This window comes from Thermobia domestica, chromosome 4, assembly GCF_964235325.1.
Source record: "Thermobia domestica chromosome 4, izTheDome1.hap1.1, whole genome shotgun sequence".
NCBI lineage: Eukaryota > Metazoa > Arthropoda > Insecta > Zygentoma > Lepismatidae > Thermobia > Thermobia domestica.
Window position 1 is genome coordinate 236345764 of NC_137457.1, and position 24888 is coordinate 236370651.

The 24888-nt window shown below is 35.0% G+C and overlaps 1 protein-coding gene across 1 annotated transcript in view; it reads left to right on the forward strand.

Annotated features, from left to right (window-relative positions):
• LOC145683063 (uncharacterized) overlaps nt 1-24888 on the forward strand; it is a 334454-nt gene that overhangs the window by 51789 nt on the left and 257777 nt on the right. Inside the window, exons 4-5 of the mRNA XM_081754422.1 lie at nt 9464-9616; nt 19843-19972. Of these exons, the coding sequence (XP_081610548.1) occupies nt 9464-9616; nt 19843-19972 (283 nt within the window). The remainder of the gene's footprint in view (nt 1-9463; nt 9617-19842; nt 19973-24888) is intronic.

The following is a 24888-nucleotide window of genomic DNA, read 5'->3' on the forward strand; positions in this document are numbered from 1 at the left end:
CAATTCGACCTGCTTATCGCTAAATATTTTTGTTTCATCTTAACCAGTTCAGAAATATTTGGTCCAAAACAATATATATTTTAGTAGTTAGGGTCCTGAAGTGATTGATATTCTGAAATATCTTCATTTTGTAATGTTTTGTCAATTTTAAAACCATTGCACAAGAGTTAATTTTATTTTTGTTGTATATCGTCCTGTTTCTTAAGTACCTTCTATCCTATGGATAGACTGGATCAACAAACAAGGAAGTTGGAAATCACTGAGAAGGTCATTGCCAGGAGTAGGTAAATTATTACGTTTCGTCAATTATTACGTTGGAGGTCAATCACATTTTTGAAAGTGTCTGATACTGTCAGTGCTGCTGCATTGTACCATAATGACGGAAAACAGGTTCTTGTATGGCACCCTATTATCACAGTCTGCATTTCGTGCCAATGTGTTGTTCTTGTTTCAAAACGATTCATTCCCACCCAGCTTACTCATTAACACACCCATTTGTTCGCAGAAAATGCTACTTTTGTCTCCAGTTGGTAATTTTTCACGTTTCGTTTAAAACAAACAAAAAAATCACATGCTTCGTATGTTTCTGGCATTCGTAAGGAAGAATATCGAACTTCGTCCCCATTATTTGTATCTCAAAAACGTTTACACAGACAGACGTTCTCTGGGTGGTCGTTTCACTTCATTCTCACTTTGGGTTCGAAAATTGTGATGCTCGAAATTTCGGGTTGGGCGACTCTCTGGACACTGTGTATTTCAGAAAAAATAGTAGTACAGTTTCAGGGAATCGTTGAAAAGAAAAAAAATAAATAAAATGTATATATGAAGTAAAATGTATATATTTTTTCTAATATGACAACTTATCTTAAAACTGCACGGAAATTAATTGCTTCTACTTAAGTGACAACTGTTAATATATTGTTATCGCCCTCTGAAAAGTTTAAAATACGAATTTTCAAGCGTAATTACGAGGAAATAGTTTCAGGGAAGAAAAGCACAGTTTGTTGCGTGCTTTCTGGATGAATAACCTTTTTTTTTTTATGAACATCAGTTTATATGCATGTTATCAGTTTGTATGCAATTAATTGGACACGTGCTAGGAAGATAACAGGACATAGGAATAATTTGAAGGAAAGGAAAAAAAAACTTGTCTTTAATTTGTCAAGCTTTTATAAATTTGCACGACAGCTGTTAATATATTGTTATTGCTCTATTGAAAGCTTAAACTACGAGCTTTCAAGCTTAACTTTTAAAATGACACGGTGTAATTCGCACACGCACATTTTTGGAGACAGTGGAGAACGTGGTTCGCGTTTGAATTCGCAGTTTCATGGACGCATTGCTGTGAAAGTTCCGGCACATATGGCAAATATGCAATACATGTATCTGGCCAAACACGGCTCAACTCGGCATGCATCTGTTGGATTTGGTACAACTCAGCTGGGGTGATTTTGCACTGATGATAGCGTACTGACTGGGGTCCATCCGGGCTGGGATCCCAGTGCGAAAAGCCTAAGATTATACTCTGTTTGCTGGGCTGCTTTGGATTTCGGAACTGCTACTTACTAATCAGGCATTACTACAATCTTCAGGAGTTCTTGCAGGAGTTGTAATGTAGGCCTACATGAGGAATTAAAAAACTTGGAATCAACTGTTTTGCATCGCAGAGATTTTATTCTGCTTGAGAATACAACTTGAAGTTTCATATTGGTAAATTTATTCGTGACACTGTCATGCGTCTTGGTTGGTAACGATAACGTATTCCGCATCTTCCTCTAACGTAACCGTCGGATTACCATTTCTTCGTTTCGTTAATAACGATTTTCGGAAACGACAGCTTTAACTGAACGACATCCTTAATTGACGTTCTACTAAATTATTCCACCATGTAATCCCATGGGCAATTTTAGGACTGGAGACAGATTATTGCTGCTGATGGAAACTATTTCGAACTTTCGAAGTTGTGAGTTACATCATGTTATTACTATTCTCTTGACAACAGTTTCTAGCAGGACTTTTAGCGAACCTAATAGATGGTTCATTTTGCTGAATTAATTATTTTTGAAAAGATGAGAGAAGAGCTTTTAAATTATATCACTGACCCATCTAAATATGGAGTTGCCAGTAGAGATGGAAAAAAAGCTGGCTTTTTTTAATCGATGTTTTTTTTTGACATGAAAAGCCGGCTTTGGGGAAAAAAACGGGAATTTTGGAAATTTTGACTTTTTTCATTTTCATGATTTTTCTATCTAAATAGCGTTCTTATAGAATACTTAATAGTTAAACAAGATTTCATGACGTAGTTGACATATTTCGCTCTGGAATTCAACATCATGATGGATGGAAAACATGTTTTATGAATTAAAGCATACATAAAGTATGTAGTATTTGAGGGGATTTTTTGTGACTATTTAATTTTATTTTAACTTTTCAGTTTTCAACATGTTTTTCTTCCCTAGATCATTTAATTTTTGCTCATCCGTATTTCATTTCTTAGAGTTTAGTACTCTAGCTTCTAGCACACAAGTTAAACTTATGTTTTTGGATCAAAAGATCCAATATATTTCAATCAAAAATGTTCTTGTCAGCCTTATATCTGATGTAGCCAGACCCAAACTCAGTGCGGGATGTGCTTATCCCGTAGAAAATACGAAAACTCGATTTAAGACCCGTTCCAAACTTTTGTGGCCCTGGGTCCAATTGGCCCAAAAGATCCAATGTATTTCAACAACAAAAAAAATCTTGTAGGCCTTATATCTGGAGAACTACATATAAAGTAGCCAAACCCAGACTATCAGTTAAATCAGTATGATGTGCTTATTCCGTAAAAAAAAAAAAAAAAAAAAAAAAAAAAAAAACTCGATATAGTGGCCGTTCAAAAATTTTATCGGCCCTTGATCCAAAAACTAATTATTGGCCAAGATCGCAATCTTTTGATCTATTTTTGGTTTTCCTAATTTTCTTGTTCAATATATCCGTCAAAACTTACTTCCACATTTCTGTTATACTGTAGCTATGCAATGCTTTTGCAATATTCTTCTGGATACAACCTTGAATACCATTTTATACAAATAATCAGTAGTGGATTTAGAAAAGTATTTTGAGAGCGGGGTTTCTCTGAAAAATATTTGTTTTTTCTAAAATAATACCCAGTTTTCATTTGGGACGAGCTTGAAGTTTGAGTATAGGCATAAGAAATATTTTCTTTCGTTTATATATTCAGCAATAATTATGCGGATACAACCTAGAATATCATTTTATACTGATAATCAGTGGCGGATTTAGAAAAGTAGTTTGAGAGAGGATTTTCGTATTAATTTTTAGTTTTTCTAAAAATTTCTAATTTTTATTTGAGAGGAGCTTGGAATTTTTGAGTAAAGGCATAACTAACATTTCGTTTGTTTTAGTAATTTCGGGGAACAGGTTTCAGTCCGAAAGACACCCGACCTTCCCCCTAACCCCCTTTGCAAATCCGTCATTGCTGGTAATTAGTAATAAAAACGATTTAAAAACAACAAGAAAGGAAGTCGTCCAAGACTCACAGTACACGCACTATTTCTACATTCACAGATGGAATTAAGAAAAACTTTTTGTCAGTGGTCGAATGTGGGGTTGAATGCCGGACTTCCAGATAGAAGCTCAAAAGCTAACCACTCACTCATGTTTGGTGTGGAGTTGAGCTTGATTTGACTTAAATGTATTTCGTGTTTTTTAAAGAGAGAGAGAGAGAGAGTTCCGTAATGATATGTTGAATTCCACTCGTTAAAAATTCAGAAACCTTGAGGACTGAGTAAACCGTTATCGTGGTTATGTAAAACTTAACTGTAAAACCTCAAGAATATGCAGAACTGCCTGAAACAAAGCTCTTGATGTGCAGCCTTTAATCGTATCATATGAATATAAGTATTTCTCTTATACTTTATTTTAATTTTATTTTATTCCAAAAAGAGGGCGTGGAAAATTTTGAAGTAAAAATATTACATAAAATTTTGCTAGTTATTTGTGTATTTTTTAAAGTACGTACTTTTGTATATAAGAGCTTACAACATTCTTATTATTTGCATTGGTTAATCCTTTGGGATTCATAATGTAAGTATGTTAAGTATTAAAATTGTTTGAAATATCTTCTCGAAGTTCATGGTTTGTTTTCGAGGTTTTATAGTATTACAGTAAAAGTTCCTTATTCGCGCTTCCTTCATTCACGTTTTCACTATTCGAGCATTAAAACAATGCGACCCAATTCCTATATTCGCGGCTAAAGATTTCTTTATTCGCGAATCTAATCACTACGTACATACATAATAATAAAAATGATTACAATAGGTATCCAACCCAATATCCTTTGTAAACGCCGTCAAATAGACTAATAAAATGTAAAATAAACCTTATTACAACTTTGCCTAAAGTATGTTGTTAAATGATATCGCCGCTGTATTGGTTCGGACTTTGACATAAGCCGCCTTCGCCGCGATCGATGTTTTTGAGAATGTAAACAAACAGAATGAAAGCAACTTTATTACTCAATGAATAAAGTATATTTTTAAATGCCGCCATATTATTAGACGTTTCGTCCTTTGGTAAGAGCCGCTTTGCATGTTTTATTGTTTCGTCTTTCCATTCGTTACAAAAATTGTGATCGACTAACACGTCTCTACCGCTGTCTTCATAATTTATACAGTAATGTCAACTAAAAAATGAGAAACGAGTTTCGACACGAAAAAGATCTGTGTTACAGCTTAAAGCGAAAATAGAAATGCTTGATCGTTTACGCCTTGGAGAGTCGTTTGTATCCATATCATGTTCATTCAATGTCAGCGAATCAACTGTACGATCAATAAAAAAATCCGAAGGTAAAATAAGGTCGTATGTAGCTTCAACTTCACTGTCAGCGAAAATTGTTCGTGATCCAGCAATAGAAATAATGGAAGTGGCGTTGTCATTATGGATCGAAGACCGCAACCAAAAAAGGGTGCCCCTGAGTGGTTCAATGGTCCGGGAGAAGGCAAAGCGTCTTTACGCTCATTTTAAAGAACCTGATGGTAGTTGTAGTGGTGAATGTACAGATGAGGATTTCAAGCATCGGAAGGTTGGTTCAATAAATTTAAGGTGAGACAATCATTGCGTAACATTAAAATCGTTGGAGAAGCTGCATCTGCAGACACTGCTGCAGCTGAACGATATCCAGAAGAATTTGCAAACTTAGTAGCTGATGGAGGATACAAACCTGAGCAAGTATTTAATGCAGACGAAACTGCACTGTTTTGGAAGAGAATGCCAAACAAAACATTCATTTCTAAAAGCGAAACGTCTGCTCCTTGGTTTAAGGCAGCAAAGGATAGAGTTACACTGCTGCTATGTTCTAATGCATCTGGAGATTGTGTCATTAAACCACTGATGCTTTACAGATCGTTAAATCCTCGGGCTTTAAAAAATCAAAACAAGGACGACCTGCCAGTGCTAATAAGAAAGCGTGGGTTACAAGCGCTATTTTTTGTGACTGATTCCGGAATTGTTTTGTTTCTGAAGTTGAAACTTATTTTAAAAAACAGAATTTAGACTTTAAAGCAGTTCTAGTTTTAGACAATGCACCAGGTCATCCTCGCGAACTTGAAACTATGCATCCTAATATAAAGTGACATTTTTACCTCCCAACACGACGGCTTTGATTCAACCTATGGGCCAAGGAATAATTTAGGCCTTTAAGCTCTATTACATTAGACGAACCTTCAAAATCGTATTGGATAATATGGAATGTAATCCTGATATGAATGTTATGGAATGCTGGAAAAAATTTGACATAGCAAAATGCATCGTAAACATAAAATAATCATTGGAAGAACTGAAGCCACATACATGGAAGCCATGCTGGAAAAAACTGTGGCCTGCTCTGATTGCGGAAAATGACGAAGAATGTGTGCAAATTCAAACTTTTACTGTAAACATAGCCGAAATTGCGAATGGAATAGGACGAGATGGGTTCGAACAGATAGAGTCAAGTGACATTCAGGAATTGCTTGAAGATGAAGATTTGACTGAAACTGACTTGGAGGAAATGTTAAATTCACAGCCCATTTAAGAAGAGGCTTCACAAGCACTGGAAACGTAACATTTAATTTGAATAATCTTAGTGAAGGTTTAAGAATGGCAAATGAGCTTTGTGATTTCTTTATGAAAATTGATCTGTCTATGGAACGAAGTCTTATTTTTAAGAGGCAAATTGGTAATGCCACTGCTGAATATCAGTCTGAATTGAAGGAGCTTTAAAAACTGCCAAGCAAGAAAAAGTTACAAAATTCTTCAAACCATTGCCTAAGCCTGAAGATAATAATTAATCAATATAGTCAAAAACTTCAATTACAGTAAATTGATTTTTTTATATATGTACTTGTTTTTTTTTTTTTAGTTTGTCACTTAGCAACGTATCCCCTACAATCTCATATAAATTACCATTCCGTATTCACGGTTTCTGTATTCGCGCCATATTTATGGAACATATACCCCGCGAATAAAGAGCTTTTACTGTACTAGCATCAATTACCGGCTTCGCTGGGTTAAATTTTAAAAAAAATAGTAATTTGTTCCATTAGTCTGTCACTTTTTACTACTACTAAAGCGCTCTCTGATATCAGTCATTTTCGATGACTTTTACATTTCTCTCCCCTTCTTCTCCCCATGTTGCGTGGCTGAATTTAGATTTAAACGGCATTGGAAATGTCACTGTTCATCACAGCGACCCTGGAGACTGTGGATTTGGCACTAATGTCGATCATTTTCGATATTTTTTATATACCTCCCCCTCCCTCCTCCATGTTGCAGGCACGGCTTCGGAAATGTCATTGTTTCTCTCAGCGACCCCGATAATTATAAATTCGACATTGATATCGGTCATTTTCGATCATTTTACATATCTCCCCCTCCCCCAAGTTGCGAGGCTGAATTCGGATTTAAACAGCATCAGAAGTGTCACTGTTCATCTGAGCAACCCCGAAAAATATGGATTCGGTACTAGTGTTTGTCATTTTCGATCATTTTGAAATGTCTGTCCCCCTCCCCCTCCCGTAAGTTAAGCGTCACATTGATATGACAAAAAACATCTCAGATTCTAACTTCATCAACGTTGAAAGTTTGATCGAGATCTGTCCGGTGGTTCAAGAGTTAAGTTTCATTTATTTTTATGTATCTTCCTCCTCCCTTACCGTCCCCTAAGTTTAACCGTAAAAGTGAAATGACAAACGACATCTCAGGCCCGAACCTCATCTATATTGAAAATTTGATAGAGATCGGTCAAGTGGTTAAAGTATGATGAAGTTATAAAGACAGTCACTTTCATTTTTATTTTTTACATATATATCTCCCCGTACTCTTCTCCTACGTTGCTTCGTCAAAGTTAAATGATAAAAATTACCCCAGGCCTGAACGTCATCTATGTTGAAAATTTGATTGAGATCGGTTGGATGGTTCAAGAATGAAGTTTTATTTATTTTTATATATAAATCTTCCCTTCCCTCCCCTCCCCCTCTCCCAGGTTCTAATGTCAAAGTGAAAATATCCCCCTCCCCCCACGTTGCACCGTCCAAGTGAAATGACAAAAACATCCCAGGCTCTAACCTTATCTATATTGAAAATTTGATCGAGATCGGTCGGTTGGTTCAAGAGTTATTAAGTTTTATTCATTTTCATATATTTCCCCTCATTCCCTCCCCCCTAAGATCTACCGCGAAGTGAAACGATGAAAAACGTCTCAGGTTCGAACCTCATCTATCCTATGTCCATATTTGATTGAGATCTACCTGTTGGTTCAAGAGTTATTAACTCAGGAACATAGTCACTTATATTTATATATATAATATATATATTATTAATTTTTGTGAAGATATACAAAGTAAAATAAGAAACATTCCAGGTCCAAACAGCATCTAAGTTGAAAATTTGATTGAGAATGGTCGTTTGTTTCAAGAGTTATTAACTTTTATTTATTATTATTATTTTTTTTTATAATTCTCGTCCTCCCCCAACCCTTGTGTCAAAGTGAAATGATACAAACACTCCCGGGCCCGAACTTCATGAATATTGAAAATTTGATTGAGATCGGTCGGGTGGTTCAAGAGATTAAGAGTCACTTTCAATTTTATAATATGGATTATCATCATTAACCACTAATTAAATGAGATTTTGTGTTGTAGAGAAGCGAAACAAAGTTTGCTTTATCAATTTATAACAGAAGAAAAAAATAAAAACGCAAAATTTCCGAAGCAAAAAAGCGAAGCAGATAAAACAGAGCTTTTTTTTTTAAAAAAAAAAAAAAAAAAAAGCCGTTTTCTTCCGAACCCCTGCATCTCTAGTTGCCAGAGCTACCCTAAAATAATTTAGCAAATCTCTTTACAGTAAAAGATAGGGAAGAAGTAAACCTAAATTCATAACAGTAATACTAAAAGATTAAAAATTTTCAGACGTTTGTAGAATTTTATATTTAATTGCGTGCAAAGCCAATAAACTGCGGACAATTAGAATTACTAATGCTTATACTTAAAAGCAAGTTTATGTTTTAAATTTGAAATTATATTTCTTGATTGCATGAGCAGCAATAAGCAGTTTTGGTTTGGTTTTCACACATTCTATGAATTTTAGCTCAAAGCATTGCATAGTTAATCCTCACAGAGTTCAACTAAAATTGTGACCATACAATTCCTAGCTTTCGTCCATAAAGCATTAATCAAATTGAAAATATGTTCTGGAAAAGTCATTAATAACTGGAGCTAAGAACACAACATGAGCTAGTTTTAGCATGTTCAAAGCACTAGCAGTTCCAGAAAGAAGAAAATAAAAAAGAATATTCTCTAGTGATAATGAAGAGTCAATATGTAGTTGTATTAATTAATAAGCACAATACTCTTCATACATTGCATTTCAATGAAATTCAATGTTAAGAAGCGCATGAGAGAAAAAACAAACAAAAAAGTTTTTAGCTGTAGATTTTAATATATAATCGTACACGAGACACCTTTTTTAAATATCTGGTGTCCAGTTCAAAACTAAACACTTAAGAAAATGTAAGGCGCCTCATGTAAGAGAATAAACCTCGATGGCGAAGTTCAGCACATACAAAATGAACTGCATTTTTCCTACATATCAGTTGGGTTAAATTGGATGAGGCTTTAATACCTTGAAAAGTTTGAAATAATTTCCTTTCAGCAGCGAGATTATATGAGACATGAGCCTAGAGGTTAACGTAGGATCCCACCCATATGAGCTCCCACGGAGAATTGAACCTGGTTTTCGCGCCTCTAAGACGCGTACGCTAACCATATAATCATGAGGAAGCTCAGTACATATCGGTTGATCCTAAAATTGTGCTGGAATAATTTATATGGAATTTTAAGTGTACAAATAGATTGAAAACATATTTTGTAGATAAATAAGAAATATGCTTATATAGAACGATATGTTTTATTATCTTTTTAAGGTTTGCGAATTTATTCGAAGTGGATGCGATAAGGCTACGATTGAAATAGAACTGAACAACCCGAGTCGAGCCCCGTATATCATAACAAGAACAATTAGAAAGGATAATAAATCTACGTTTGCTTTAAATAAGAGATCCTGCTCAGGTAAAAAGGTAAGATATTCATACAAATAAACAAATAAATACAGCTATATAAAAAAAAACTTTGCATTTATCGAAAATTCTACATTTTTTTTCGATATTTTCTAAATTTATAAATTGGAAAATCACGGAATTCAGCTTACTCGTAAGAAGTCCTGGAATAATCAGTATTTCGTGAAATAAAATAATAATGTTCCCTGACTTTTCCAAGTTTTTATTATTAAATACAGTTTTTTGATTCTCAGAACTCATTTCTCTTTTTGTCTTACCCGGTTATATTGTTAGATTGATATATATATATATATACATGTGTGCGTGTGTGTGTGTGTGTGTGTGTGTTTGCGTGTCTGCTTAGATGGGGAACTCCCTGGTTATACAATAGTTGTGTTTTTTTTACATTATGTAAAGACATGAAAATTTGTAAATCATGACCTGGGAAATCTGAAAAAGTCAGGGAATTCGTGCTCGCTAAATATGTGGGAACCTTGATCTCTCATTAAGAGCCTGACTTTCTAAATATAATACAAAGTTACCATTTTTCTTGCCCTTGTTTTTCATAAGTGAAAGGAGATGAAATGCAACTTAGCACAATCATACATAATGTTATTCTACAACAGAAAATATGACGCTGAAGAATTTTCATCTTTGCCATCCATAGAAATTACAGTGTTGCCAGAATAACAACTGCCCCAAAAATCTAAGTTACGGCAGCGACCAGAGGAACGAACTTAACTGCATTTGATTACGTATCATATTGTTTTGGTATCGTGTGAACGAATTTTTAAATAACATTATTATTTAATTTTAATAACTGTGTGTTAAAACTATTTTGTTTATTATAAACTAAATACAAAGATTATTTGAAATGTAGTTCAGAAGATACCTAGACAATATGATAAGTAATCAAATGGAGTTGAGTGCGTTTTTCTAGTTGCTGCCTTAACTTAGATTTTGGGAGATTATTCTGGCAGCACTGTAATTTCTATGGATGACAACACTGAAAATTCTTCAGTTTCATATTTTCTGCTGTAGAATAACATTATCTATGATTGTGGTAAATTTCATTTCATTATATCCTTTCACTTATAAAAAACAAGAAAAATAAAAATGGTGTATTTTGTGTTATTTTTAGTAAGTCAGGCTCTTAAGTTATTTCCTAACTTATTTTCTTAAGTTATTGCAGTGGAAGTAGCAAGGAGCTCCATCCAATTAATAAATTAAATTACACTATCTTTTTCAAGATTTGTCATAAGTCACGTAGTAAGCATGTGTAGAAATGTTTCTTCAACCACAGTATCTTCGGGGGAAAAAGTGCAGACCCGAAGCTTTGGAAGATGAAGTGGCGCAAAGCATGGTCTGTTACAATTAAACAAATAATGATAACTGTTAAGAGTAAATCCATGTCAGGTGGTCCAGGAAAATCGTTTCCTAACAATTTTTAAAAAATCTGATTTTTGATGTGCAGTTATCTTACCATGTCGTTAGTTCAAAACAACATTATTTTAAGTTTAGTGACTTTAGGTTTCGAGCGGCAGACATATTTGTTTTTTAAGATGCACCATTTGGTAGTGTTGTAAGGGGTTACCGAATCTGAAATATTTGAACTGATAGTTGTTCTATCGATGTGGAACAGAAACCAAAATGGTCAGCAAATTGTAAACTACAAGGCTAAATGTTAGCCATTTTTGCCCATGAAGTATAGCAGAGTGAAAAGTAAGTTTGAAAAAGTAGGTCATAGAGGTTAAAAGTTCCGAGTTGAGCAGACGATTTTTGCAAGAAGGCAATTGATCAGGAAGGTGAGATTTTCTGGATAAAGAGGTTTAATATAGGAGTGCTCATTCACAAAGTTTCAAATATTAGACTTTTTTTTTTTAGAATTTATTAAAACTTCAGGAAAGTAAAAAATACGTAGTTCACAGAATATACCTCTGGTAGGGAACCTGATAAAAATATACAATTCCTCCCCATAACAGGTCTGTAATGATATTATATACCAAAAATTAGGAGTTTCTGATTTGACTATAAGTACCTTCATTATTAACACAAAGTTATAGTTACAAATAAGCATAGGCAGAAGTACGGATAACCGAGAGTTTATTGTATTGACATCGTACATCAAGAGGCAGTGGATGAATAACTCACAGAGGGGTTAAGCAAAACGTACAATAACAGGTTTTATCCAATTAGGAAGCAAACAGAACAAATGTACACGAACACACAGTCAACAGGCTGCTTGTTTGAACATGTAGAGTCGCGTTCAGAGATGCAGCAGATGGAAATTCATCACCATTGCCCCAGTTAGATGCGTACAGGGCAAGGAGACGATTGTGTTCATGCATATCTGTGTATCATTACTGGAGTGATACAATGAAATGTGATGTTGGTAAATTCATTGGCGAAGAATGTCATAAGTATGTGCATGGGCCAGAATGAAGATGCATGACGGCAAAAAGAATCTTCTGATAATGCGAATAAGCAGTGGTATTGTAAATATATGCCTGTTGTTTCGCATGGTTGCGGAACATGGTCGTTTACTTTGAGGGAAGAACGTAGACTGAAAGTGTTTGAGAACAAGATCCTGAGACGAATATTCGGAACTAAGAGGAACGGGAATGGGGGAAACTTCATAACGTGGAACTACATAATTTATACGGTTTACCAAGCATTGTTAGGGCCATCAAGTCTAGGAGGCTCAGGTGGGCAGGTCATGTAGCCAGAATGGAAGAAAGTAGGAACGCTTTCAAAATCTTAACTGGAAGACCAATGCCATTAGGAAGACCTAGGAGCAGATGGGAGGACAATATTAAGATAGATCTCGCAGAAATAGGAATACAAAGTGGAAACGATCCAGTTGGCTGAGGATAGAAGTCAGTGGAGTGCTTTTGTGAACGCGACATTGAACCTCCGGTTTCCATAGGCATAGAGTTAGTTAGTGTTAAAAGGAGACCAAGAGGAATTAGCAAAAAGTTAAAACATTTGACTACAGGGCTTAAAGTTACCTTTGACACAGTTTTGTTGCTGATTAATCATGGCAGAAAATATGCATTCTGTGCCGTTGGCTCAAGAAAATGAAGTATGTACTGTTGTTGCGAAAGAGCAACAAATGAAAGTAATAAGCTTACTACCCGAATCGTGGCCAGGACAAATGATAAATTCTGAATTAATGTTTCAGAACGTTTAGTTAAACTGGTTGGGGAACTAATGAAAACGCAAGCAATACTGCCAAATGTATATAACAGTAGAAGTGGTAAAACTATTGATGAAGATACTGTGAAGAAGGTTGTAGATTTTTATGCAAATGAAGAAAACAGTAGGATTCTTACTGGCAGAAAAACCCATGCATCTGTGCGAATTATTGATGTTAAAGTTCAGAAGCAAAAGCAGTTACAGTTACTACTTGGTAGCTTAAACGAGTTGTACTTACAATTTCAGCAGACAAACCCAGATTGTAAGGTTAGGCGATCGAAATTTTGTGAACTTATACCTAAGTGGCGTTATTTGTTGGTACAACAGGACCACATTCTGGTTGTGTATGCGTATATCACCAGAATGTGAACTTAATTATAGACGATGCTAAGTTAAATGTAGACTATAAAGATTTGCTTGAAATGTTGATATGCGATCTCAACAATTCACGATGTAATGGAAAACTGCATGCAGTGCCAGATTCTGAAAATCTACTTCAACTTCTGTTGCACGAAGAACTTACCGACGACATTCTTCACAATGTTATTTACAAGAAGTGAGTAACAACAGATCGTGCTGAGAGAGATCGTTTCTCCCTAGTGAAACCAAGAGAAGTCTTTCTTGAGGACCTTGCAGCAAAACTCAGACATCTCAAGATACACCACTATGTGTCCAAAATACAATCTAGTTTTTTTTCTTTTTTGCAGAATGCATTGTTTTAGCTGATTTTTTTTAAAAAAAAAAAAGTTCTCATTCGTCCTTCAAGACGAAATTCAAACTTTTCATTGGGTGTAAAAACAGGCAAAGCTTCACTCATTTGTTTACTATTATAAACTAAGTGATGCAGGTGAAGTAAAAGCTAGAAATCTTTGTATTAAGATTTAGAGCCTACCTCCACAACAATACACAACTTCTAACGTCATCTGATTGAAGATTTTAAGGCATATGTCCTTTCAGTGACACACATCATATACTTCACGGATGGGGCTGCAAGTCATTATAAGAATAGGAAAAACATCATAAATTTGTGTAATCACGAAGACGATTTTAGTCTTGAAGCTAGTGGCACTTCTTTGTGTCTTGTCATGGGGGAAAATGCTTGTGATAGGATAGGAGGGACAAGAAAGCGGATAGTAACGAAAAGGAGTTTACAGACCATAAGCAATGATCACATATGTATGTAAGCAATGATCCTCAGGAGATATGTATGATTATTGTGTGAAAAACATTTCTGGTATACAGTACATTTATGCCAGGAATGAAGAAGTAGTCAGCCGTGAAGTTGAACTGCGCGAGAGATCTGCTACTTGTTTAGCTGTTCCTAAACTATACTCACATCATAAATATGTACCTCTTAGTGACACAAATGGTAGATGCTTTCGCACTTCAATTTCAACTGATATTCGGAAAGTAAATGTGTGAAATCATCTTTCCTATGCCTCCAAACAGGTGACACAGTTGGTGTATTTACGACGAAAACTGCACTGAAAAAAAAATATAGGTGGCATACTTAAAAAGATAGGTTACTTACGTAATTCCTGTAGTTTTTGGACTTAACGTACAGCAAACGTATAACTGAAAACGCGTGATTTATAATACTTTCTGTATAAGTGTTTCATCTATACGTACTTTCCGTATGAAGCAATGTAGGCGGTCAGGATCTCGCATACAAATGGACGTATATAACATATAGCTGACGAAGGTAACCTAAGTATATGCATGTGATATACGGAAAACTGTTAAATGTCAGACATCCTCCAACGGCATGATGTAACATCTAAGGGCAATGTCTATGTAGCATACGGATAACGTATGCTCCGTACTGATTTCTATAGTAAGCAAGATGATAACGTATATTTGTACAATATACCGCAGTCCGGAAAACGGATTTTTCTCTGTGTGGTGTCTTGGAATTGAAGATGTCAGCATCAAACATGGTGACGTGAATCACTACGACCACGAACTACATTTAAACTTTCGAGAAACGATATGACATAGGTGCCTTTCAAGAACATTTTAAGGAAGCTTACACCCACTGAGCTTATAACAGCGACTGGTCGGTATCACACTATCACTCCTCACTGTCACTGGTTGTGTGATGCAAATCCACACATTTTATGGAAAACACTGTTTGAATGGTACGTAACCCAGCATTGTTCTTGTATGTTTTGTAACCTCTCTGTGAGTTATTCACCTCTTACTGCCTATTGATGTAAACTCTCGGTTATCCGTACTTCTGCCTATGCTTATTTGAAGGAATAACATTGTGTTAATAATAAAGGTACTTATAGTCAAATCAGTAACTCCTAATTTTTGACGTCCCCCATCAGAGCTACATACCTGTGAAGTGGGCGCTTTTTTTCACTTTTCATAATTTCTATTAAAAAGGCGGAGACATTACGTGTAAGAGTTGAAGCTTTATGAATGAGCACTTCTCTATGAGACTTCTTTATCCAGAAATGCTTACCTTCCTGGTCATTTGCCTTCTTACAAAAATCGTCTGCTCAACTCGGAACTTCCAACGTCAATGACCACCTTTTTCAAACCAACTTTTCACCCTGCTATACTTCATGGACGATAATAGTTAAATACATAGTCTTGTAGGTTACAATTTGCTAACCATTTTTTTTTCCATATCGATAGAACAACTAGAGTTGAGATACTTCAGATTCCGTAACCTCTTACAACACCACCGAATTGCTCACCTTCAAAAACAAATATGGCTGCCTCTCGAAACCTAAAATCATTAAACTTAAAATAATAGTTGTTTTGAATTAACGACGTGATAAAGTAACTGCACATCAAAAATCAGATGTTTTAAAAATTGTCAAGGATCGATTTATTCCTTTCTTGGAACACTTGACATGGATTTACCCTTAGGTTAAGCATATTGGACTGGCTTACAGGGGAAGAGGAACGAAAATCGAAGCTTCAAAATTTCTTATTTGTTTTGTTTTTAACGGTGCATAATGGAATTGATGTTAAGAAAGAAATGGTGTAAGTATAAAATACTGAAATTTCAACAAGGTGCATGGTACCATGCTTTCAGTGTCCGGAGTGCTATTAGTTTAAAATAAGTGTGGGTTATTATAACGTAATGAAACATCATTCTTACATTTGAAAAAAAAATAAAATTGCTCTTTTTGGTATAAAATGGAGTTCCTACGAAATTCAACTTAAGACAGTTTCTTGGTCTTAATTTAAAAGTAAATGAAACAAAGGAATCACTATATTTTTATATAGGTTCGTAATTTTGAAGACTCTTCACAACGAATTCGAAAGTTCATTTTTAATACTAATTACAGAGTAATTTATAGTAGGACTAAATAACAATTACTTGTGAATTACCTAAAAAAAGCAAGAAAAAATAAATTACAAATGTCTTTAATTGCTGTGCTGAAGGAATTATCGTTTTAAGAGTCTAGTTTAAAAAAAAAAAAAAAAAAACACTTTGTTCGCAGCAAAATGTATTAACGTACATTGGTGCTTCAAGCTTTAGTTTACTCCTACTCGTACTATATTCTAAACATAGGGTAACTTGTGTGAAGGTTATTACACTAACATTGTAACAAAATGTAATATTGCTCCATTTTTTGTTTTCCAACTGTTTTAAAGGCAGAAATCGGCTTTTTCTCAACCACTAATGCAGAAGTTGGATAGGATAAATCACATGTTACCAGAAAACAGCAGAATGTTTTTAAATGTTGTAGCTTTTGCCCTGCCTGATTTTGATGAGTTCTTCGTAAAACACTAAGTTGTGACTCCAAAGAAGGTAACCGAACGAAGAGATGTTTCGGGAACACTCAAGTTACTAGTTAAATAATTAACAAATCGCGTAAAACAGATCTTGAATCATTGTGTTCTGTTTGATATTGCTCCTACTTCGACCTCTCACTTGTTTTAATAGTTCTACAGTAAAAATATAAATCGTGTATTAAATTTGAGACTTTGCCTTAATGTATTATCCTGTACGGCAGCAATGAACTACTGTATATATATATATACAGGGTGGGCCATTTTAATTAATCCACGGAAATATCTAAAAAATGATAAAACATAGAAGAAATGTTTGAAGTAAACGTTATATATTGCTAAGGGGGAAAACCATTTCCGCCAAAAGTACCCCTCTCCACCCCCCGGAAATGGGGGTAACGGGGGGTAACTTTGAAATGTCAAATGGGAACATGGGTCGAGTAATACCTCGTTCGAAAGGTCTTGGAAAACGAAGTAACGCTGTACCAAAATTTGTTTCATATGGAGCACCAGTTTCAAAATGGCAGCCATGATATAGTTTGGAAACTCCAGTAGCCGTAGTATGAAAACCATGGGAGGTAAATGAATGGAACAAAATTGAAATACGTAAATATCATAGGGCATATCGAATAGTGTGGTCCCTGTGATCCCAATGGCCTCCCTGAAGGGGTCTTGGGGGCTAACTTCAAGATTTCAAATAGTAACATAAGTCGAGTGGTACCTCGTTCGATAAATCTTGCAGAATCAAACATCTTGCAGGAGAAAACGATTGAGGTGAAATGGCAGTGTTCTCAAAAGGCCGCCGAAACATAGTATCAGTGTCAGAGAAAAGGTTTAGTATCCGTAGTATGAAAGCGATTGGAGATAAATCAACAGAAGAAAAACTGGAGTAGGTAACTGACGTAAGACACATCGAGAGGTGTTGTCGGGGTGACTCCACTGAAAGGTTCCGGGGCCAACTTGAAAATTTCAAATAGCAACTTGAAGCGAGTAACATCATGTTACATAGACAAATGAATATCAAACAGCTTCTGTAAGAATATTTTCGACATGAGACACCGTTTTCAAAATGATCGCCAAGACATGGTGAATGTGTCTAAGAAAACGTCTAGTGCCCATAGTATGAATACAGGTAGAGATAAATGAAAATAACGAAAATTAAATAGGAAAACCACGGAGGCGTTCCAAGGCTCGAGAATGATACAACAGAGATAAAAATGTTAGAGTAAAATTGCCATAATGTATAGAGAGATATCCAAGTCCTGCAAAATAATCTTTTCCTGTGCTCTGTATGTGAGCGGGGTGGAAAGTAACAGTGAAAGTTCAAATGAGAACTCTACTTTAATTCGCAAATTAAGGCTACCTTACAAATAGGTATGGTATGGTTGAAACATTTGTTTGTAAGGATGACGCTGTAGTGACTATAAAAAGGTGAAATTTTATTTGAATGGTAACGCATATCTGTATGACTAAGTATGATTTGATGCGAAAACAGAAGGAACGTTATACGAAAGAAGTTGTCGAATAATGCTGTTGCTGGAACTTACAAACGTGTGAATTTGCTAATCTCCGTCACCACAGAAACTTTTATGCAATGCGTGCTGGTTATTCGGAAAGCATTTCGGGGATATACATACACACTGTTTCGTCCCTCAAGCTCACAATATGACATGAGTGCTAATATTTAATCAAAATGTAACTGTGGCCAAGGGCGCCCATGTTGTGGTTTCCAAGAGAGGCAAGAAAAAGCGACATTTCAAATATAGTTTCAAATTTTGCTGTAACTAATGTAAAAATTCTATTGAGTTTTCGATATTCCGAAGCACAATTTCCTCTAGGGGGGCGAGAGCCCCCTTGCCCCCCTTATGGGCGCCCTTGACTGTGGCAATCCGCATTAACTGAGTGCACTAATTCTCTATCCCTGAAGTCTGCCTTCTAAACAGCATTTAGTAGGTCAAGCGTACGTCCGAACCGTTGTCCGGTCCGACATTGAAATTTTGAAGTTAGCTCACAAGATCCCTTCAGGAAAGACGCTGGGATCGCAGGGGTCACATCATTCGATATGCCCTATGATATTTACGTATTTCAATTTTGTTTCATTCATCTACCTCCCATGGTTTTCATACTACGGCTACTGGAGTTTCCGAACTATATCATGGCGGCCATTTTGAAACTGGTGCTCCATATGAAACAAATTTTGGTACAGCGTTACTTAGTTTTCCAAGACCTTTCGAACGAGGTATTACTCGACCCATGTTCCCATTTGACATTTCAAAGTTACCCCCAGTTACCCCCATTTCCGGGGGGTGGGGAGGGGTACTTTTGGCGGAAATGGTTTTCCCCCTTAGCAATATATAACGTGTACTTCAAACATTTCTTCTATGTTTTATCATTTTTTAGATATTTCCGTGGATTAATTAAAATGGCCCACCCTGTATATATATGTGTGTGTGTGTGTGTGTGTGTGTATGTGTGTGTGTGTGTGTGTTTGTGTGAGTGAGAGAGAGAGAGATATTTGCGAAATTTTCAATTTTGAGCCCTTCATTCGAAAATGTATCAGAAACCATCTAAGAAAATGATGGAATTTTTCTCGCCACTCTTACATTTCCCGAGATACTGGCGAAAAAAAAAAAAAGATTTAAGGAGCCATATCTCGGGAACCGTAAGACATAGAGAGATGATATTTTGCGATTTTTTTTTCAATTTTGAGCATGTGTTTTCATAAAATAACTTAAGGTAGAACGTTTTAACAGAACTTTAAAAAAAATATGTGGCAGAAATTGAGTAGTCAAGGAAAAAATTATAAATGGATAGATATATTACAAGAATTGTTTAATGAGTATAATAATAAAGTACATAGAAAAATTAGTATAAAGCTTGTAGAAGTTAGTAAGAAACGTTCTTTTTAAGTTCGTTCTTGCAATTCTCAACTGGTTTAATCTATAGTTACAATATGCATACAGAAAGGTTTTAATTTCCACCCATGTCTCTGAGAAAATTGCAGGGACAAGAGCCAGACGTAAAGGGAAAATTAGGGATTTAGGGTCATTTTTCTGGACTTATTCTCTGGAAGGGCTTCTAGGTTCGCACAAATTCGTGAACATTTTCAGAAATTTCGAAAATGATCTACAACCAATTTAATTGTGGTAAATCTGATGATTTTCAGTTAAATGACTTTTTCTTTCCGTTATAACTTACTTTATTATTTTTTTGTTATAACTTACTATTTTAGATGAAATTGAAAATTAATAAAATAACAGTTTTGTTCCGTTTTTACTGAGGAAAAACTGTATTTTCAGATTGAGGAGCTTATGACGAAATTATCAATTCAGGTTGACAACTTGTGCCAATTTTTGCCACAAGATAAAGTTCAAGAGTTTGCGAAAATGAACCAGCAAATGCTTCTCGAGAATACTGTAAAGTCAGTAGGTAAGTTGTAGTTTTTAAATACTCATACTAACATGAAATTAACAAAACATTTTAAAACTACTGTGCAAAATGAAGGAATAATGGCGTTGGTTGCTTTCATTGGATTTAAGGGATTTTTGATATAGTAAGTCAGTAGTAAATCACTTTATAGAAATCTAAATTTTAAAATATGATCAAGATACAGTAGAGGTTTTATAAACAAGTCTACTGTTACTCTTAACTAATTTGAATCAATTTGAACATTTTTTAAGCTCAAGAATTTAGTTGTCTGTCAGCTGATTAACCAACGGAAAAAGTACATATATATTTACTGAAATTCGTAATTTATTGGAGACGACAAATAATTAGTATGATCGCTTTTCCTAGAAACACGCCAGGCTGACTAAAGCGAATAAAATCGCACTTGAAGATAGATATATTGTTAAAAAGTACCCTATCACGTGGTTCCTAATTTTGTTCAGTTCCGGTATTTGAATTAAATATGCTGTAACAAGTTTTAGGAAGAAAGATACCTAGTGTTGTTGTTTAGATTTCAACATCAACACTGCTGGAGTACGTATGTTGTAACCGACAAAATGAAGTTCTTTTAAATTATATCAAGTGAAAGAAGAACGTGAATGAGGATTTCTTAAAATGGTCATAAACAGTTGACTTTGTTAGTTAATATGAGATGTAATCACTCAGTAATTTAGGAAAAAAAAAACTAAGCTGTACATAGCTTATATAACAGCCAGTTTAGGATATATATTTTTAGAGTACTCCATATGAAACTGACGATGAAGGTACGGAATTAGTTCATGCGTGGTAGCAATAGAGGAGAAAAGGGAACTCTGGATAATAGAAAATTAAGTACCTTTTGAAATTTCAGTTATTGCACGCCCAATATTTGTTAAATGCTATGAAGTTTTTTAAATCCGTATATAGCACGGTCTTTGTACTAATTTCTCTGTACAAAGTTTATCCCACTTTATATGAATAGCATAAGAAAAGTTACGAGAAAAGGGGAATATCGGGAATTTTTATTCTGTCCTTGCGTCTCTCTACCCTTCACTAATCCGCAAATGTGAGAATGCAGTTAGGAAGTTTAGCAATTTTGTTTCTAACAACAAACATCATCATAAAAGAACAAATAAATAGAAAACAAGGAAATATGTTGAGTTGGTGCGATTGAAAAATCGGATTTAGGCCAGGTGGAAAACCGACCTCTAATATACCTAGTGAATGAACCGAGGTCATGCATAGGACATTTCCAGTTCCGTACATGTTCAGGAAACAGGCTGGGTGGCTTTTTAATAAGAAGCAGTGTGTTGTTAAACTGTTAAACAGGGTCATGTGAAATTATATAAAAACGGACAGTTGCAAGTAGTTTTGTTTTACGCATTTAAACTTGAACATTCTGCACATCTACGCGGAAAATAATGCATATAGAGAAGTCAAACAAACAATTGAACTACCAAATCGTCTCTGTAGAATGCAATAAAAATAGTAGCGACACTAGTGGCGTTTCGTGAATATCTCCACCGGGGTCATCTGCAAAATTTGACATGAAAACAAGAATTGGTTGTGCCTCCATTGAAACAAGCGCACAATTCGAGAAACGTCGAGAGGAAACACCCTCGCACCATCTGACTTTCACATAGTAATGCGACCGTGTTGCTGCCAATGAGGAAGAAATATGACAACGTGTTTCCTTAACACTTGACACTTAACACTTAACACTTGACCCTGTATAGATTTAGTAGGTTGACCAACTTGCCCCGCATACGGGGCACATTTACCAACCTCACATGATCACACTTAAGTATTGGTAGTGAAATTAAATATTCATTTTGTAAAAAAAAAAAAAAAAAAAAAAAAAACCCTGCTCCACTTCGTTCATAAAGGTATAAGGAAGAAAATGATATCCTGTTTACCTCTAAATAGGTTTCAGATAAAATACCACACATGCAATTATAAAAAGTTGGCAAATGTGCCCCGGTCTCCCCTAAGTGTTGGCTTCCTGAGCTTCATCACAAAATCGATATTTGGAGGAAAAAAGCGTAGCTTTAGTGGGGAGTAGGAGCTCAATCTCAAAATTTGAATTCAGAGTTTTTTTTTTTTTTTTTTTTTTTTACATATTTGGCCTTCGATTTGACCTTGATATCAGAAATCGGGACCAGCAACAATCTATTTCTCGTATGATAGGCTAACACCTATATATATGAAATCTTTAAGTTTTACGTCCCACGCTTCTGCAGGTTAGGCTAAAGGAGACGGGGATGATAAGAGAGGAGTGAAATGGTGGAATGAAGAAAGTGGGATGAAACAGGAGAACCCCGAGAAAACACACGAGCACGGTTTTTGTCCACCACAAAGACCACACGGCGCGAGCTGAGATCGAACCAGGGACCCCAAGCACCGGAGGTGAACGCTCTACCACTGAGCCACCGCGCCCCCATATATATATATATATATATATATATATATATATATATATTAAGTATGTCTGGTTTAACCGATAATTTTAGTGGTTTTCATCACACTGAAGTAGGTTTTCTTTTGCAAGCTGTGTGTAATAACGCGAAGTGGAAGATTTCAATATGAGTGGAAAAATTAACATATGCTAGTGATCATGGCTATCGCTCGGGCCGAATTATTAAGTAATTAAGTAAATAAACCTTAGAGAGCTACGGGGACAAGAGTGAGTGCAACATTTAAACACGTTCAGAAAGGTTCCGTGGGATGTGTGCATGTCAGACAATATATGCGTTCATAGTTATTGTCGGTAGATTTATTGAATTAATAAATCTCTTATTTATTGAAGATGCCATATTATATATATATATATATATATATATATATATATATATATATATATATACAGGCTGGCCCAGAAGTAAGTATACAGTCCTGTACTGATCGACTCATTGCTTTTAATATAATTTCTTATTAATATCCATCAGGTAGACTTATTAACAAAGATTTCGATAGATTTCTTTACTATTTGTCCTTAATGTCTTTTTACTTATACCTTAAGCTCGGAACAGCTGAAGTAAATAAATCTATAAGGTAGAATGTTAGACTTATCAATGCAGGGGTGTATACCTACATTTGGGCCACCCTATATGTATATATATATGCGGGGTAAGGTATTATTGTCTCATTTTGAATTATTGCACCTGCGTCCTGTTGGCCTAATTTTATCCCCCCAATATAGATTATCTAATTCGCACACTGCTCACAACACATCTTCAAATAAGTTTTCATGTATAAACAACAAGTATAACCACATTATGTGATTTGGATATCGTGTAATTACAACTACCAGAAGCCATTGGTGTTATATGATAGAAGCAAAGGAAAGCTACAATTATCTTAGAAGTTTCTCATAAATATGTAATTTTAAGTAATGCAACAATCCTTAACCTATATTTCTCATATATCGGTGAACGGTTTAAGGTATCAAATTGTATTATAATTATGCAATCATGGACCATACTTACATGATTTTCCTGCCGTTTTTCACCAGTGAATCAGGGCAGAATATTATTCTGCAATAGATATTTCTCGCAGGGAAGCGTCTAGTAAGAATTGATCGTCACATCAACTCTTAAAGACTAAACTCAAACTAGACCCTTATGTAAATTTAAGTAGTATCATATTTTTACATCTATTAATAAAATAGTTCTATGCTGTTACTACTGACGAAACTTACGTATTTGTATCTCTACATGTTCTCAAAGTTCAGTGATTAAATATATGTTAGTGTAATATATAGTACACGTTTATTCTCATAAAGACGTTTGATTCAAATCTGCCTTTATTACACAAGATCAGTCAACCTATACCACCAGCTTAAATATAGACATTTCTATGTAAAGAAGTGCAGATGCTAAAACATCCTCCATTTTTAGTGCAGAATTTCGTTTCTTGATTGGTCTGATACTTTTAATCACAACAAAACATTTAACGTATGAAAGTAACATAGTTTCAAACTAAAAAAAATATACTTTGGTCTTGACACATATGAATAGTTTCCTCAGAGTGAATATGTTCATATATATATTTTGTAGTTATTTTAAATTAACCCTATGACTTAAGAACTTCGAAGATTCATCAACGCAGGGGCAAAAATCTTTAGTGAATTTTAATTTTTGTACAGGCAACCTATTTTAGAGGGATTATAATCGGTCACCTCATCGTATCTAACTTTATATTACACCCTGTGTATGTTTCGGTAACTTAAAGCTCCTTGAACTTGAAAACAAACTCTACTTGTCTCATGCAGATTCGACACTGAAAAGGACATAAAGTTAAATGAAAGATAATCCAGGTATCTTTGTTTCTTGTACAAGTGGCGCCGAAATGTTTGCACCTTTGTTCAGAATCTATTATGCATAGTCCTGCGAGAAAGAAAAAAAAAACTGTTTTAAATAATAAAGTCCAAGAGATCTGTGAAGTAAATACTATCAAATGATTATTATCTGCTAATAAAAACATCATTTCCATAATGATTACTGATAGGCTTAATTAGTGTCAACCTAGAATAGAAATGTAGATTTAAAAAATGTCAATGAGAAGGAATTTAATTTGCTTCTTTATAGCGCTTAAACTTAACAACACATTAATCGGAAATAAACATTTTAACTTCAACATATTCCCAAAGAATAACTGTCAGTATCCACTAATAAAACACGAAGAATTATTGGATGAAATACGAATTCTGGCCTGAACAACTAAAATTATCTTGTTTGAAATTGTTAGTTTGTAACTATTATGAAGTTTGAGTAAATGTTCCATTTGAAAGGAAGAAAGGTATTATACCGAAAATCTAAGAAAAAATACTTTAAATTAATGAGTATTGAAACGCGCACTTTTCCGCGTTTAGTTTAAATATTTAGATAAATGCAGAAAGAACAATCTGCGAAGCATATCGT